The sequence below is a fragment of the Amphimedon queenslandica genome, unplaced genomic scaffold, assembly GCF_000090795.2.
Source record: "Amphimedon queenslandica unplaced genomic scaffold, v1.1 AMPQUscaffold_13341, whole genome shotgun sequence".
NCBI lineage: Eukaryota > Metazoa > Porifera > Demospongiae > Haplosclerida > Niphatidae > Amphimedon > Amphimedon queenslandica.
In genome coordinates this window covers 104676-120610 of record NW_003546423.1, presented here as the reverse complement: position 1 = coordinate 120610, position 15935 = coordinate 104676, and the positions used below count along the sequence as shown (strand labels likewise).

At 32.7% G+C, this 15935-nt stretch overlaps 2 protein-coding genes across 3 annotated transcripts in view; one reads left to right on the top strand and one right to left on the bottom strand.

Moving 5' to 3' along the window:
* The window catches only part of LOC100633007 (vacuolar protein sorting-associated protein 13C-like), a 54243-nt gene that overhangs the window by 36005 nt on the left and 2303 nt on the right, over positions 1-15935 (top strand). Inside the window, exons 15-34 of the mRNA XM_019998069.1 lie at positions 3829-3907; positions 4535-4735; positions 5046-5153; positions 5235-5336; positions 5648-5728; positions 8268-8387; positions 8458-8544; positions 8740-8805; positions 8854-8991; positions 11597-11733; positions 11802-11943; positions 12308-12476; positions 12672-12861; positions 13125-13284; positions 13959-14081; positions 14268-14404; positions 14543-14645; positions 15452-15520; positions 15577-15636; positions 15729-15877. Of these exons, the coding sequence (XP_019853628.1) occupies positions 3829-3907; positions 4535-4735; positions 5046-5153; positions 5235-5336; positions 5648-5728; positions 8268-8387; positions 8458-8544; positions 8740-8805; positions 8854-8991; positions 11597-11733; positions 11802-11943; positions 12308-12476; positions 12672-12861; positions 13125-13284; positions 13959-14081; positions 14268-14404; positions 14543-14645; positions 15452-15520; positions 15577-15636; positions 15729-15877 (2421 nt within the window). The remainder of the gene's footprint in view (positions 1-3828; positions 3908-4534; positions 4736-5045; positions 5154-5234; positions 5337-5647; positions 5729-8267; positions 8388-8457; positions 8545-8739; positions 8806-8853; positions 8992-11596; positions 11734-11801; positions 11944-12307; positions 12477-12671; positions 12862-13124; positions 13285-13958; positions 14082-14267; positions 14405-14542; positions 14646-15451; positions 15521-15576; positions 15637-15728; positions 15878-15935) is intronic.
* Positions 57-1472, bottom strand: LOC105313220 (glycine N-acyltransferase-like protein 3). 2 transcript variants are annotated; one of them, XM_019998075.1, is made up of 6 exons: positions 1339-1472; positions 1178-1289; positions 1028-1126; positions 775-880; positions 421-733; positions 57-380 (listed from the first exon to the last, which is right to left on the bottom strand). In XM_019998075.1, exons 1-6 carry the CDS (start codon positions 1429-1431, stop codon positions 312-314), a joined length of 792 nt encoding a protein of 263 aa, XP_019853634.1. In that variant the 5' UTR covers positions 1432-1472; the 3' UTR covers positions 57-311. The 2 variants fall into 2 exon arrangements, with proteins under 2 accessions (XP_019853634.1, XP_011404759.1); XM_011406457.2 differs by having other exon boundaries at positions 57-733.

Genomic DNA, 15935 nt, shown 5'->3' with positions numbered 1-15935 from the left:
GGCCTGACCCTCGCGAGGGTCAGGCCCGCCTGACNTTATAGTATAGAGTAGTAATTTTTTGGATGCTAGCTGGAATCTCACTCCCAGGCTCTCAGTGCAGCATCCGCTAGTCCTGCAAGCCAGACCATTTCCCAAATAACTGTAGGCTCGGGAATGAATGGTCTGGCTTGCGAGACTAGATTCCACTGAGATTCCACTCTATAGATTGTGCTGGTAATATTTAGAATCATTGTGAAAAAAAAAACAAATTATATATAGATCTATAATCTAGAAAATAGAGTTGTTATTAATATAGTTAGAATTATTAATGATTATTTTATGTTAGAGTTCGGTATGAAACAACACTGATCCTGTTTTAGTATATCCGAGAAACTCTGAAACTTGTTGGCTTTTAACATTATCAAAATCAATGTAACCTACTGGAGTGATTTCTTCGGCTAAAATCTTTTCCATCAACTCCGCTTTAACTATGGTAGCTAAACCTTTCCCACGATGCTCTTCATGAGTATATAAGTGCTGAAGAATACCTAGTCCTGATGATACATTCCAGGAGACTGGACGAGGAGGTTCTGTTGATGTATCATAAATTGCAGCATTTGGATGATGGGCAATCAAATGCCGCATCAACTGTTTCATTTTAAGACTATTTTTAGCTAATTTCCATTTTGATACAACATACTCAACATCAGACGAGTGAATGCTATCAATTATATATCCTTCAGAAAGAGCCGGTCTATACAAAATTTATAACTTTATATCATTAAAATGAGATACCTTTCGATCTTTGTGGTATTCTGTGTGTAAACATATCGAAATGTAGGTACTGAAATTTTTTGATCTATCCCTAATTTCTTCATTTCTTGAAAAACCTCTTCACAACCTGTTAAATACCATAATTATAATGAATGTAATTTTTGAGGGAGTAAATGTGGCAGAATAAAATCATGCAGCCATCAATATGCTTGCACATGCATAATGACACAATTTTTCTCTCTAAAATCAATTGCTGAAGTACATGATAAGTTACCAGTAATCATTGGTTGCTGGGCATTGTCGAGAAGTGAATCAATTACAGACTTTAATGTAACAGCAGTTTTTGAATTATCAGTACCAAATGGATAGATAACTAAAATAATAGAGATAATAGTACCACAATGGACTGACAGCAATTACTAACATGTAAATTCTCCTTCATTATAAGTATAGATAACAGTTTTTACATCAGGCCAGCTGTCGTCAGTGAAAACTTTGGCATTGAGCTCCTTTGCTAACTTTAATCCACATATAATCTAAATTTTACAAAAATTAATGCTATAGAATAGATATTTTGTTTATTACCTCTATTGTGTCAGGCAGGTGTTTGTATAAGAAACCTTTCAATTCTTCTCTCTTACTATCATCAACAACTTCAATTGCAGTCAGTTTCTCCATTTGCAGCTAGCCCAAGGAAAATAGATAGTAGAGTCTGGCTACGTGAGGTATACCATAGATATAGAGTACATTTACTCTAGTTTACCATAGATACTATTGTCATGTTGAGTTTACTAACTGATACTACAAACACTTATTGGACTTGCCACGCTTTTTGCCCTCGCCCATGCTGTAGGCATATAGGCGAGGGGTACTGTCATGACACTTTTTGTCACATCAAAAGTTGTCCTACTGGTCAAAATTGTGCTGCTACTTTATGTCCTACTTGAGATTATTTTGTCCTACCTTCCTAGGATAAAAATTGGCTACTCAAATTTGTTCTGGGATAAAAATTGGCTGCTAAAATTTGTCCTACATTTGATTATTAAAATATTTGAAGGGCTGAACATTCCGCTACTTTTACTGTTTGAATTGAAGAGTTATCACTATTGTAGAGTTGTAGTCAATGCATTACATCAATAAACAAAGATTAAGTAATTTTTATACTGTCAAGACAAGTAATGGATGATTATTAATTTTAGCAATTTTTAGATTTCTATTGATAGTTCTGATTAATCCACACCTTTCTTGGTATATTTTCACACTGTTCATGGATCCATAGATACCTTATAGTGCTTTATTTTGGCGACGTTTTATTTTGATGATTTTGCTGTGAAATTGTTACTGGTGGTGTTTGATTTGGCGATTTTTGTGTACACATGCATTACTGAGCATGCTCATTAATGATTGGCGGTTTTATATTAGTGATTTTGTTTGCAATCTGCCATTGATAGTAGACATGTGTCTACTATCTATGAATCTGCCAATTGCCAAAATAAAACTCCACCATGGTCACATGCACTTTTTGCAGGAAGTGACATCATTACCCATGTGGAAAAATTATAGTACATGTGTATCACATGTACCTGAAGCATTTACCGGTAATAAGTAAATACTTTTAGGACTAGTATTCTCAACATGAGGATTTTAATTGATACACCAAAGGTGAAGGAAACAAAGGAGAGGAAATATAAAAGAGAAAAAATATATGGTAGACAGTGCAAAACATTATTATCCTGTGCATTAAATCATAATAACAGATGAAGTTGATCTTAGTATGACATGAATCAATGCATAATACTGTTTAGTAGATGATTAACTTACTGTTGCTAATAGTCTTAGTTCAATTAGCAGTAAAACACCACCTTCATTATATGTAACTCGCATTTATTAATACTAGATTATTAATAGTTATGAATTGAGCAAAATTGCAAAAAAATTAGTACATGCTAAATGTGACCATAATTGACAAAAGGTACCTTATGGCGGGTAGTGAAATTTGTCTTTCTAGCCTAAGAAATCCAACTTCCTGAGCCCCAGTTATCATAAAATTACTCCACAGGATGCAAAAAGTAACCATGAAACTTTTAGAAACAATGATTGTCTAACAAAGCACTCACAGGTTGATATTTTCCATTATAACTATCAATTTTAAAATCCGCCATAAGGGCCCTTTTGTCAATTATGGTCACAAATCAATACTATTAGCAAAATGAAAATATTTATCTAGTGGCTTTAAGGTATCTATATAGAGTAGTAAATTTTTTAGATTCACCATGGTAGAATCCAGTCACAACTTCTGGACCAGTGGAATTCCACTCTAAATTGTGGTAGTATCTCTGATCATCAAAAAAAACAAAAATAATATAAAAAATAGGGTTTTTATTAGCATACAATTATGAGTGATTATTAGTGGTTCTGCTTAGTATATCCAAGAAGCTCAGAAATTTTTTGGTTTTTAATGTTGTCAGTACAACTGTAGCCTACTGGAGTGATTCCTTTAGTAGCCAAAATCTTTTCAATTAACTCTGCTTCAACTATGGTAGCTAAGCCTATCCCACGATGCTCTTTATCAGTAAATAAGTGAAACAAGGAACCAAGTCCTGATGATACAATGTAGGAAACTGGACAAGGAGGTTTTGTTGATGTACAATCATTTGCAGCATTTGGATAATTGGCTATGAAATGCATTATCTCTTCTATGCTTAGTTGGTTTTCATTTTAGTACAACATACTCAATATTAGTCTCACCTCGTCCCTTTTCTACCTCTGCGCAATCTGCAGATAGCAAAGGGGCAGGGCAAGACTAAGTCAATATTAAATACTATCAATTTTAGGTATATTCTTAAGGAAGATCTGGTGTATAATATTATGTTTTTATTGTAAAACATTATTTGTGCCATGCTTGCACTTACAGTGTTCGTACGTAGTTATGACTTATATTAAAACACATAGATCTATAATGTAATTTTAGTTATAATTATTATTTATTTTCTAATAATTTTATTAATTTAAAGGCCATTCACTATGAAACTGAAAAAGATGCAATATTAATTGTCTTTATTTATTTTTATACAGTGTTTGCAGTAATGGTGTATCATGGCACAGTTTATCAGAGAATGGAGTCTATCTTCATTGTAAATCAATGTACATTCATGTAAGTATAGCATTTATGATTACTGTACATTAATAGGGGTGGGCAATAAACCGTTTTTTATTTGTCGATACAATATTATTTTTATTATTGGACAATAAAATTATAAATATTGCTAAAAACAATAATTGACAAATAATATAATATTGAATATATATCCAATAAAATACCGTGTATTTATCGTTTACGTATATGGTATTCGGCACTTGTTGTCCCACATCTGGACTTCAAAGAGAAATGGCTATGGAACTAAATTCAACTAATACCAAATAGTGGGACAACAAGTATTGTTTGGGGATATTTTGGCTTTGAGAACAAGTAAATATGCTTACTTTTCTTCAAGAAATGTCTGACAGTGTATTGTAAACAATTTATTAGTAATTTAGTTGATTAATTTAATCTTCACTGTTGAGTTAGTAAGTATTAACAATAATTAGTTGTTTGACAATAAACTTTTAAAAATTGACAATACAATACTTAACTGATATTGCCCAACCCTATACAGTAATTACATTGCATCAGTGTATTAGTAAATTTTTGATTTTGTATGATTATATTAAAAAATATATGCACATGTATTGTATGTGTAATCACTTCATTTTTCATTTATTGCTGTTATTATTTTTACAGGTATATTCGTTGGCCGAGAATTATAGTAATTACTTATCAGTTCCTCCTGGTCCCCATCATATGCTACACATTCACTATCCTTTTGTTCTACACAATTATCTTCACAATAAACTTAGAGTCTCAGGGACTGACATATTGTCAGGATCGTTTGTTAACGTCAGTCACATTAACCCTGAGAAAGATACCAAGCTACCAATTGAGGTATAAGAATGTCTACATTATTTATGTGATTTTCAAAATAAAAACTTAACCATCAAAATAGCCACTAAGCCCAACATCCACAAAGCAACTTTGTTGTAATCAATAGCAATTTTTAGAACACTGTTCTATTTCAGGCAACAAAGTTGACAGACATCAAAGTAACCACAAAGTTGCTTTCACCAAAGTTGCCATAGTGGTGTTGGGCTTTAGGGAAGAAGAGCAATATTTTTGTTTATGTATGTACATAGTAACTGCTATGGATCATTTTACTTGTTTTTTTCAAAAGTTATGAGATTTTTGTAATTTTTAGTTTTCTATGGGCGATGGGGTCCGACTGTTGGGTCATCTTGAGCTTAGTGACTCAATGGAAAATGATGACATTAAATTGAAGAGTGAAGAAGGGAAAGGCCATAGCGTGGTAAGTCTTTTATTAATTTATGCTCTCCTGCTAGCTTATACTCTTGCTTTCCTTTTTTACTGTCTCTTACATTTTGTGTAGCATCTTTCTGTCATTCATGAGGTCCGTGGTGGTACTAGACATGTTAATCTCTTTAGTCCTTATTGGCTTATCAATAAAACTGGACTGACGCTGGAATTTTCAGTGAGTTAAGGCTGGTTAATATAATATAATGCTTGGCCAGCATACCATCAATTTTAAAAATTAAAAGAGCGGGCAATTTCAACTAGAATAGAACCAAATTCAACTCCAGCGTAAACATATTGTGAGATGTAGAGTAAACTCGTCTTATAATAATATTTTATCAAAGCCTAATTTTTTCATTATTAAAATCTTAATGTCAATAATTGTATAAAAATGAGCTTGGCCATGTAATTATTAGTAGCTTCATCATTTTAATGAAATAAAATTGGTGTTATTTTGTATAATTATTGTTTATTTGCCTTATTTCATAGCATAAAGCTCATCATTGGGGATCAAAAGATTCTGGAATATTAAGCAAAGGAACTGATTTGGTCCTGTTCTCGTCTGATAAGGTTAGCTTAGGAAAAAAACTAATACTCTAGTCAGGTACACATACATGGTATTCTTGGGCTTGATTTAAAGTGTTTGTGGCATAAAGCATGAGTTTTAAATCAGAGATGTAAAATTTTTGTAAAGCCAGTATGTAACAGGCCAGATAGTTTTAATCAGAATTCTCTTGTTAACCCTACAAACACAACTCTAACAAAATCATACTTAAATAATATTTGACACAAAAGAACAAAAAAGGTGACATTAACAATGAACAAAACTGAGGCTAGCCTTGTGTATCAGTAGAGCTACATTTAGATACAAGTAAAGAAAAGTAAGGCCTAATAAAATTTACACAAATCATAAGTTTCCACTCAGAGACTAATTGACACATGCAACACTGTAAACACACATGTACATGTATCTGAATTAAAATTCAAATTACATTGGTTGTCATATCTAAGTCCTCCACACAGAATTCTTTTTTGCTATTTTGCTTAAGATTAATCATAATTGCTGAGCTTGTAAATAAAAGAGAGTTTGTTTGACCTATGCAGTATAGTCACAGACTAATCTAGTACTTAATTTGTCTGATACAGAAAATGAATTATCATACCATTATTGAGGCTATCTTGATCCCTATATCAAAATCAAAGCCTATTAGAAGTTACACAAATGATAAGTTACCACTCAGAGACTAATTATTTGCATGCAACTCTGTAAACATACATTATCTAAATTATATTGAAACTACATTGGGTGTGATATCTGAGTCCTCCACAGAGACTTCTTCTTTTTGTTATTTTGCTTAAGATTAATTATATTGCTGAGCTTGTAAATAAAAGAGAGTTTGTTTGACCTATACAGTATAGTCACAGACTAATCTAGTACTTAATTTGTCTGATACAGTAAATGAATTATCATATCATTCTTTGTCCATGAGAATTATGAATTGGAGGAACATGTTTCCTTCCTCTTTCCTCCTCTTATTGTATAAAAGTAATGAGACCATTTGCAGTAGATAGGACTGGTGAGGAATAAACCTTTCTAGTGTAAAAGAGAAAAGATGTTTACAATGTCAGCTTTTGATCCAACCCTGATTATACTGGTTAATTTATACGCTGATGAATTCAGTGACAGGCAAGACACCAGAGTCTATGCTAATGGTGCAATGCAAGTCAGTATATTTGTTTCAGTCAACTACAATGGAGATACAGATGAAGGAATACTGGACCAGATAAAAGGACACGTGCAGGAAAATGTCGCTATATATTCGCTGGATGATGGTATGAGCCCTCTTAGTAGCGAATGGACCAAATCTACTACCAGCAATGAGTTCAATCACGATCTAGATCACTCTGGTGACAAATCTACATTAGGAGTCACTTCTGATATAAGAGTCCCTTTATATTTCACTGTACCGTTTAACAGTGAAGGAGAGCACAAGTGGATAGCTAAGATGGGTGAGAGTGAGACCAATTCCAATACACCAGTTACTGTAAATGTGCTGGCATTTAGTGTTACAGGATCTGATTTTACCATAGAGGATAGAGATTCAGCTGGTCAAAGTTTGCTACGTGTTTTACGATACACGCCTAATGTTTTCCCAGAATCGCAAAAGCTGGTTAAATGTATCGATTATAAAGGAATCAAATTTGTAGGAACAAGTGGTAATTCATGGCTCTCAATGGTCATGTCAAAAAAAGGTCATAAAGCCGGTTTTTTTCTCGAGCATGGAAATACTAAAGCTCACACTGTTTATAATTGCCGTTCATATTCTAGCAGTGAGGTTGAGATGCGTGGATATAGTGGCAAGCCCTATCACAAAACTTCTTGCCAAGCTTGGGAGGATCCAGAAGATATATCGTCTTCCTCTATTGATACTGCTTGGGGTGCTGGAATAGTTATGATACGAATTGTTAACGAATATCTGGGTTTATATGATGGTAAAAATGGCAATACCTGGGGGAAAGTCAATATACAGATGAATAATTTCCAGCTCCAGGATAACTTTGGGAATAAAGTGGAGATAGTGATGAACTGGGATTGTGGTGATTGGTATGCCTGCTGGGTCGTTAGTTCTGCTAAAGTTCTATACTCTTGAACTGTAAATTACTCTTGAACTGTAAATTACTCTTGAACTATGATTAATTAATGTACATGTACTTGAAATAGGCCTTTTGATAAAATAATTTAAATAATTATACATTGATTTATTAAGATTACTTTTTTCTTTATATATTTCAGTATTATAAAAAATCTTGATCTTTTCACTAAAATTTATAATTAAAGTGTTGCATAGCCAAAACTAGAGAACCAAATTTATGGAACATTATTGCTTTGTCAAATAATCTCATCTGTTTTACACTGTTGGCAAGTTCATAATAATGGTGGGTTTTTGTGGGCCTTCACAAATTCAGGTTTTAGTAGTGAATAAAAATTGTTGTTCCTATATAGGTATGATATCATTGCCAATTGTACTATGGGGACTTAGAGAAAGGGAATCATTGTTTTGCATTCAATGAGCAGCTTGTTGTAACTATTGATCTCTTTTCCTTATAGGTGTCTGTAAGAGTAAAGACTAAAGATGGATCATGGAGTGACTGGTCTAAAAACTTCTCATTAGATACTGTTGGGAGTGAAGGGATTGTCAGCTCCTCTACTGATAATAAAGTTTATCAGGTACCGGTATAGGCACTGAACTACTCCCTTACTAATTATATTGTGCTTTCTCCCTTTATACATTGTGTAGATGGGATTCACTTGTAAAATGGCTACTTTCTCATTCACAAAGGTCATCACTCTAACTCCATTCTACATGATACACAACAAAACTGAGGTAAGCAGCATAATTATTGCATGCAAAGATTTACTAATAGCAATACTATTTATTAAGAAAATTATAAAATTAGTTTCCAAAAGGTTGTAAACTTTCAATTTTTCTTACAGCATCAAATACATGTGTATGTATACATTGTATATGCTGCATTTTTATTGATCAATGCAATAAGCTACATGTATAATTCATAAATAGGATATTATAACTGTATTGGAGTATGATCGGCCAGTGAGTGACACTATCAAATTAAAGCCAAAAGAGGTTAGCCAAATCAATCAATATGATTCCTTTTTATATGTATTTATGTAGTTTGTGTCTTTTTGGCCACAAATTAATAATGGTAAAATATTAGTTGATGTTCTTGATGAGCCATCACTGACTACTTGGTCAAGCCCTTTTGATTACAGGATTAAAGGCTCTTATTTGTTAAGGCTCAACTCAGCTAAGGTAAGAACAAAAGTAAATGCATCAGAAAATGTAATGGACCCTATTACATTTTCTATACAAGATTTTTGGCATATTGTTTAGTGAATTTTTAAAGTTGCTTTTATGCAGCCACACTTACATGTATAATATCTGTGCCCAGTAAATAATTGAAGAATGGTTGGTCTTAACAAAAGATGTTGGTACATGTATGTGGTATGAAACCACCATGTTCCCCCCATTTTCTGATACATATATTTTTTGAGTAATGAGTATTTTTAAAATATGCCAATTTTTGAAAAGAAGCAATGGCTATATTGCCTGTGGTTTTTTTTTAAATGGCGCTAGAATCACATCAAATTTTTATTAAATTTTCTGATACATATTGGGGTCCTTATGCTTATGTGTAAAAAGTTTGAGCTGATTCCAACTTCAATTTTTCAGATACCCAAGGCTATAGCCCATGATTTTTTCAAAAAAATAGCTCCAAAATCACCTCCAATTTTTATTACATTTTTTGATACATATTGATGCCCTTATGCTGTGTAGAAAGTTTGAGTTGTTTCCGACAAACATTTTTGAAGTTATGGCCATTTTGAAAAATGAGCCAATTTTTGAAAAATACCCAAGGCTATAGCCCATGGTTTTTTCAAAAAAATGGCTCCGAAATCACCCCAAATTTTTATTGCATTTTTTGATACATATTGGTGTCCTTATGCTTTGTAGAAAGTTTGAGCTCATTCCAATTTCAATTTTTCAAGTTACAGCCATTTTAAGGAAATGTCAAAATTCTGAAAAATACCCAAGGCTATAGCCCATGGTTTTTTAAAAAAAATGGCTCCGAAATCACCCCAAATTTTTATTGTATTTTTTGATACATATTGGTGTCCTTATGCTTTGTAGAAAGTTCAAGCTCATTCCGATTTCAATTTTTCAAGTTATGGCCATTTTAAGAAAATGTCAAAATTCTGAAAAATACCCAAGGCTATAGCCCATTTTTTTTTTTCCAAAAAATGGCTTCAAAATCACCCCAAATTTTTATTACATTTTTTGATGCATATTGGTGTCCTTATGCCTTGTAGAAAGTTTGAGCTCATTTCGGCTTTAATTTTTCAAGTTATGGCCATTTTTAAAAATGTCAAAATTCTGAAAAATACCCAAGGCTATAGCCCATGGTTTTTTTCCAAAAAATGGCTTCAGAATCACCCCAAATTTTTATTACATTTTTTGATGCATATTGGTGTCCTTATGCTTTGTAGAAAGTTTGAGCTTATTCCGACTTTAATCTTTCAAGTTACAGCCATTTTAAGAAAATGTCAAAATTCTGAAAAATACCCAAGGCTATATATAACCCATGGTTTTTTCAAAAAAATGGCTCCGAAATTACCCCCAATTTTTATTACATTTTCTGATACATATTGATGCCCTTATGCTGTGTAGAAAGTTTGAGTTGTTTCTGACAAACATTTTTCAAGTTATGACCATTTTAAGAAAATGAGCCAATTCTAAAAAATACCCAAGGCTATATATAGCCCATGGTTTTTTCCAAAAAATGGCTCTAAAATCACCCCAAATTTTTATTACAATTTTTGATGCATATTGGTGTCATTATGCTTTGTAGAAAGTTTGAGCTCATTCCAACTTTAATTTTTCAAGTTACAGCCATTTTAAGAAAATGTCAAAATTCTGAAAAATACCCAAGGCTATAGCTCATGGTTTTTTTCCAAAAAATGGCTTCAAAATCACCCCAAATTTTTATTACATTTTTTAAACATATTGGTGTCATTATGCTTTGTAGAAAGTTTGAGCTCATTCCGACTTTAATTTTTCAAGTTATGGCTATTTTAAGAAAATGTGACCATAATTGACAAAAGGTACCTTATGGCGGGTAGTGAAATTTGTCTTTCTAGCCTAAGAAATCCAACTTCCTGAGCCCCATTTATCAGAAAATTACTCCACAGGATGCAAAAAGTTACCATGAAACTTTTAGAAACAATGATTGTCTAACAAAGCACTCACAGGTTGATATTTTCCATTATAACGATCAATTTAAAAATCCGCCATAAGGGCCCTTTTGTCAATTATGGTCACAAATGTCAAAATTCCAAAAAATATCCCCATGGTTTTTCAAAAAAATGGCTCCATAAACACCTCAAATTTTTATTACATTTTCTGGTACATATTGATGTCCTTATGCTGTGTAGAAAGTTTGAGCTCATTCCGGCTTTAATTTTTCAAGTTACGGCCATTTTAAGAAAATGTCAAAATTCCGAAAAATGCCCAAGGCTATAGCCCATGGTTTTTTTAGAAAATGGCTCCAAAATCACCCAAAACTTTTATTACATTTTAAAATACACATTGATGTTCTTATACTACGTAGAAATTTTGAGCTAATTCTAACAAATATTTTTTGAGTTATGAACATTTTAGTCTGGCCGGTGGCCCACCCCTTCGCTACCTGTGAGTAGTGAAGGGGCGGGGCGAGACTATGAGCATCTTTAAAACGGGCCAATTTTGGGATAAAGTTAGTAATGTGGTAGCATTTTAACTCACTTAGTGGAAAATCCTACCAGTCTACTCCATGTACATGTGCTCAGTAAATATAAGTGATATTTGAGTATTTCAATAGGTATCTGCAGTGACAGTACATGTGTCGGTGTCAGGCTTTGCTAATGTCATTACATTCCTTCCATACACTACTGGAGCTGCTCCTCTTCAGCTAATTAATACACTACCAGTCAATATCGAATACGGGCAAGCTACAAAGTATGTTCTGTATAAATTTCTTTCTTACTGACTGCTCCTCTTTTTCTTTTGGCTCTTTTTCAAAATAGAGAGGGTGACAGTGTTGTTAAAGTGAGAGTACTTCCATCTGGAGTCTCCAGGCTATTTGTGTGGGATGATTTGAATGCAAAAAAGGAGGTACTATGGAGAAAGGAGGGCACTAATACCTCATTCAAAAAATATAGTCTTAAAGTAAGTAAAAAACAGCCAATTAGTAGTTTACTAGCATAATAAATAATGTATGTTAATTATTAAATTTTTTATGTCCTATGGCAGTGCTGCACATCTCCTCCTGTAGTATATTCTGTATTCAGGTCACGCCATATACATGTAGCTGGGGTGTTGGTTGGGAATTAATAATTGTGGATTGGTGATTACTAATTATGCACATCAATTTATATTGCAATTGATTACCTGCAATTAGAAAGAATTAAAAATCTCAACTTATTGTGGTAGCTAATAATAGAATGATAACAGATAATAGCTTTAAATACTTGATACATTAAATTAAAGTCTTGTCATAAGTTATACAATGATCCTCAATGTACTTTTGTAGGATGATCATGGAAGCATTTATCTTTCATTAGCTGATGGCGGTGAGGCTGATTTAAAGAAGCAAATTATTGGCATTTCACTAGCTACTGCTAAACTGAAGGGAAGTGTGAAGAGAATCAGAGGAGGAGGAGGAGAAGGACAGAAAGAAATGGCAACAGATGACAATAAGGGTATACTTTATTATTGCTAATTAAATACATGTACCACAGTATTTCCCATGAAATTAAATGTTTTAAATTAACCACAGAGCCTTAAAAATCATATCGTCAGAAAGACATGAACACACTTGCAAGCAAGAGTGTATAATTGAGTATTATAATGAAAAATAATGTGACAAACTATTTTCTATTTTAATTAACCATTAGGTTATTGGGTCTCATTTACTGATGACTTGCAACGTGTTCTGTTATTCACTCCTGACAAAGAAGTAGTAGATACTGCGCTAGGGACCCGCTCCGTACCATCTCTTAATGCTACACTATCAATAGTAGCCATTGGACTCTCACTGGTTAACAGTAATAAAGGGATTGAAGTTGCTTACATTGGCCTACCACAGTAAGTATTGGATGTATGTATATACTTGTATGCCAGGGACTTTTATCATGTTTTGCTTTTATGAATATCATAGTTTTCTTGCATTTTCTCTAATACATGCATGGTTACTAATTTTTTGACAATTCTAAAATAAGAAAATACATATAGATTCTTATAGTCCATAGTTTTTTTAATTTTTTTACTTAGTTGTACATTTATTTTAGTTTATTCTGATCACAAAGCTCTATAGTCCATGTTTTAAATCTTTCATTGCATACTTTTAGGTCCCCTGTTTTGTGGGAGATTGAAAAGTCTCGCAAGCAATGGAAGGCAGTTGAGATTGAAGTCTCAGACAAGCTTGAGGAGCTGTATGGGAAGAAAAAGAAGAATGAAGTCATCAAGATATCTGGTGATGTATCAATTGAGTTCTCCAATGAAGATGAGGTAATTTCCATAGATTGACAAGAAAAATAAGCATAATTATGCCATTAAAAATTTTTAATATTATAGCTTATTGTATCATTGATTTTAGCAGATATAAGATGAAATGTTAGTGAAGTTTATGTTGGATTGACAATTGTAATATTGGTGATTTTTGTAGCCATGTATATGCCGATTCTTCTTTCTTCACAAAACCACCAATCTATCAGTATAAATTCCCACCAGTAATAGTATCAGTGTAAAAGTGATTTGATACTAGTGTACTTGTATACTGTAGCTATAATCGATTTTAAAGCCAAACGTTAAGAATCTACCATATAGCGGGTAAATTTGGAGGGGCTAAATTTTTTTGGTGAATTGCTAAATTTTGGTGATTGGCGGGTTTTAATTTGGTGAATTTGTGGCCACGTGCCATTGAGCATGCGTATAATGGCTCAAAATAGTGGGGTTTTATTTTGGCGAATGGCTATCAAAATGCCAAATTCGCCAAATTTAATCCCCTCCAAATTTACCCACTATGCAGTAACCAAAGTCTAATGGAATTTAGTAGTAGAATTATAGTGCTAATCCTACTAACCTACTAATCCTACTGACACTTGGCTAATGTATACATGCATGTACATGTACATTGTATGTAATAGGTTATTGACTTGATGTCTGTTCTCTTACTTTGTTAGGTGTATTTGATAAATTCAGACAAAAGGAGTAAACTGAGAAGAAGTTATTTTAATGGACTAACTGTTAAAGTGACTAAGTCGCAACAAATGACAACATTTAACTTAAGAATTAACAAAGTGCAGGTAATAAAAATTACTACAATACGATGGATCAGTTTATTAAGACAAGAGAAAGGGAGAGAATAAATGAAAGATAGAGGAAGAGGCACTTTTTGTTGTTTAGTAATTTTATGTACATGTATTATAATTTATTCAGAAACTATCATGATTAATTTGGGGTTTAATTTTCAACTTGTGCATTATTTTTAGGTTGACAATCAGTTGCCTAATGCTCGTAATCCATCAATATTCTACTGCTATCCACCTCCTCCTAAAGTTGGATCTTCTGCTCCTCCAAAACCTTTCCTGGAGCTATCACTTGTTCTTAAGAATAATCATGACATACAGTCAGTTGTTGGATTTAATGTTACCACTCACCTTTCTCTCACTTCCTCATCCTTTTTCTCTCCCTCTCTCTTTCTATCTCTTCCTCTTTTTACTACTAACTCCATGTAATTTTCTTTCTCTCTTTTTTTCTCATAAAGATTCTTGCAAACGCTCATACAAGAGATGGGACTCATCATTGATCTTGACTGGCTCGTTGAGCTGATTCCATTATTTCAGTTCTTAGCTGCACCCAAAAATGATGTTAGTATTATTAAATCATTTTAAAGCATGAGCAAAATTAGTTTAATGTAATTCTTTAAATTTTTCAGTCAAAATATGTGTCAAAAATCTAAATTTCTTAATTTTTGTAAATAATTGTCATATCTCTTGTAAATGTGCATACTATCCACATGAAGCAAAATTTTGTAATACAAAAGTGCTGAATTTTTGGCAAACAAAATTTGGAGCTACATGGCATGTAAATAGAATTTTCCATGGGACTTTGGCACAGTGCTCATGCAGCTTCTTGTCAGTGGATTGTCAAAATTAAAATTAGGCCAAAGACTCTGTATTATGTGTACATAGCCTTTGGCCAAATTTTACCAGAAATGACAAGGAGAAATTATAATTGTTTCCAATGCATACATGTTGCGTAAGAAGTTTGAGCTGATTCCAATTACAATTGGATTTTTTACAAATTTTTGAAGTTGCTCCAAAGTTAGACCAAAGTCCCTGTACTATAGTACATGGTCGTCGGTTGAATTTCACCAAAAATGGAAAAAAAGAATTTACCACTTTTATAATTTTTCTGATGCATAGACCCTAATCGGCCAAATTTTACTAAAATGAAAAGGAGGGACTTTTTCACTTTTGTAATTTTTCTAATGCATATATATGTAGATACTTATGTTGTGTAGGAAGTGTGAGCTGATTCTGACCGCAATTAGATTTTTACGAATTTTTTAATTTGCTTCAAAGTCATGTACTGTATTGTAGTGCTTGTCAGCTCATGAAGCTCATGTTGTTTACCTCATTTAGCATACTTGTGATTATGTTTACTTGTATAGGAGGAGCTATTGCAAGAGCAGATAAAAATGACAAAGACATCACTTCAAACTCTTGTAGCAACTTCTTCAGTAAGAGTCATATTGTACTCAGGATCTATAATTACATATTTTTGTTTAATCTCAAGGCTAGTTCTTCATCAATTAATAAAACATTCTTTAAGTTTGTTCATCTGTCTCCTATTGATGTAAGTAAAGAAATATAATTAAGCAATAATAAAAATAATGATACTATAATATCTTATTCTATTCATTTTAATACTTCTTTATCATTGTTTAGCTTCACCTTACTTTTTCATTGAAGCTTTCTGATAAAAAGAAAGAAGAGATCAGCTTTTTTGCAGATCAGAATTTTATATTTAAATATGTTCTTAACTTGATCACATCTGTTGTTGGTCTTTTTGCTCAAGCGAATGATGCTGAATTGAAGTAATTAAAGTTTCATAATTTAGTCTCATTTTGAATTTGCTTAATTACTATTGCCACA

Coding starts and splice junctions, on each gene's coding strand:
- LOC105313220 (XM_011406457.2), bottom strand. CDS start 1,431: ATGGAGAAACTGACTGCAATTGAAGTTGTTGATGATAGTAAGAGAGAA. Junction 1,290..1,338: donor ACCTGCCTGACACAATAGAG/GTAATAAACAAA, acceptor TGTAAAATTTAG/ATTATATGTGGATTAAAGTT. Junction 881..1,027: donor CCAGCAACCAATGATTACTG/GTAACTTATCAT, acceptor GGTATTTAACAG/GTTGTGAAGAGGTTTTTCAA.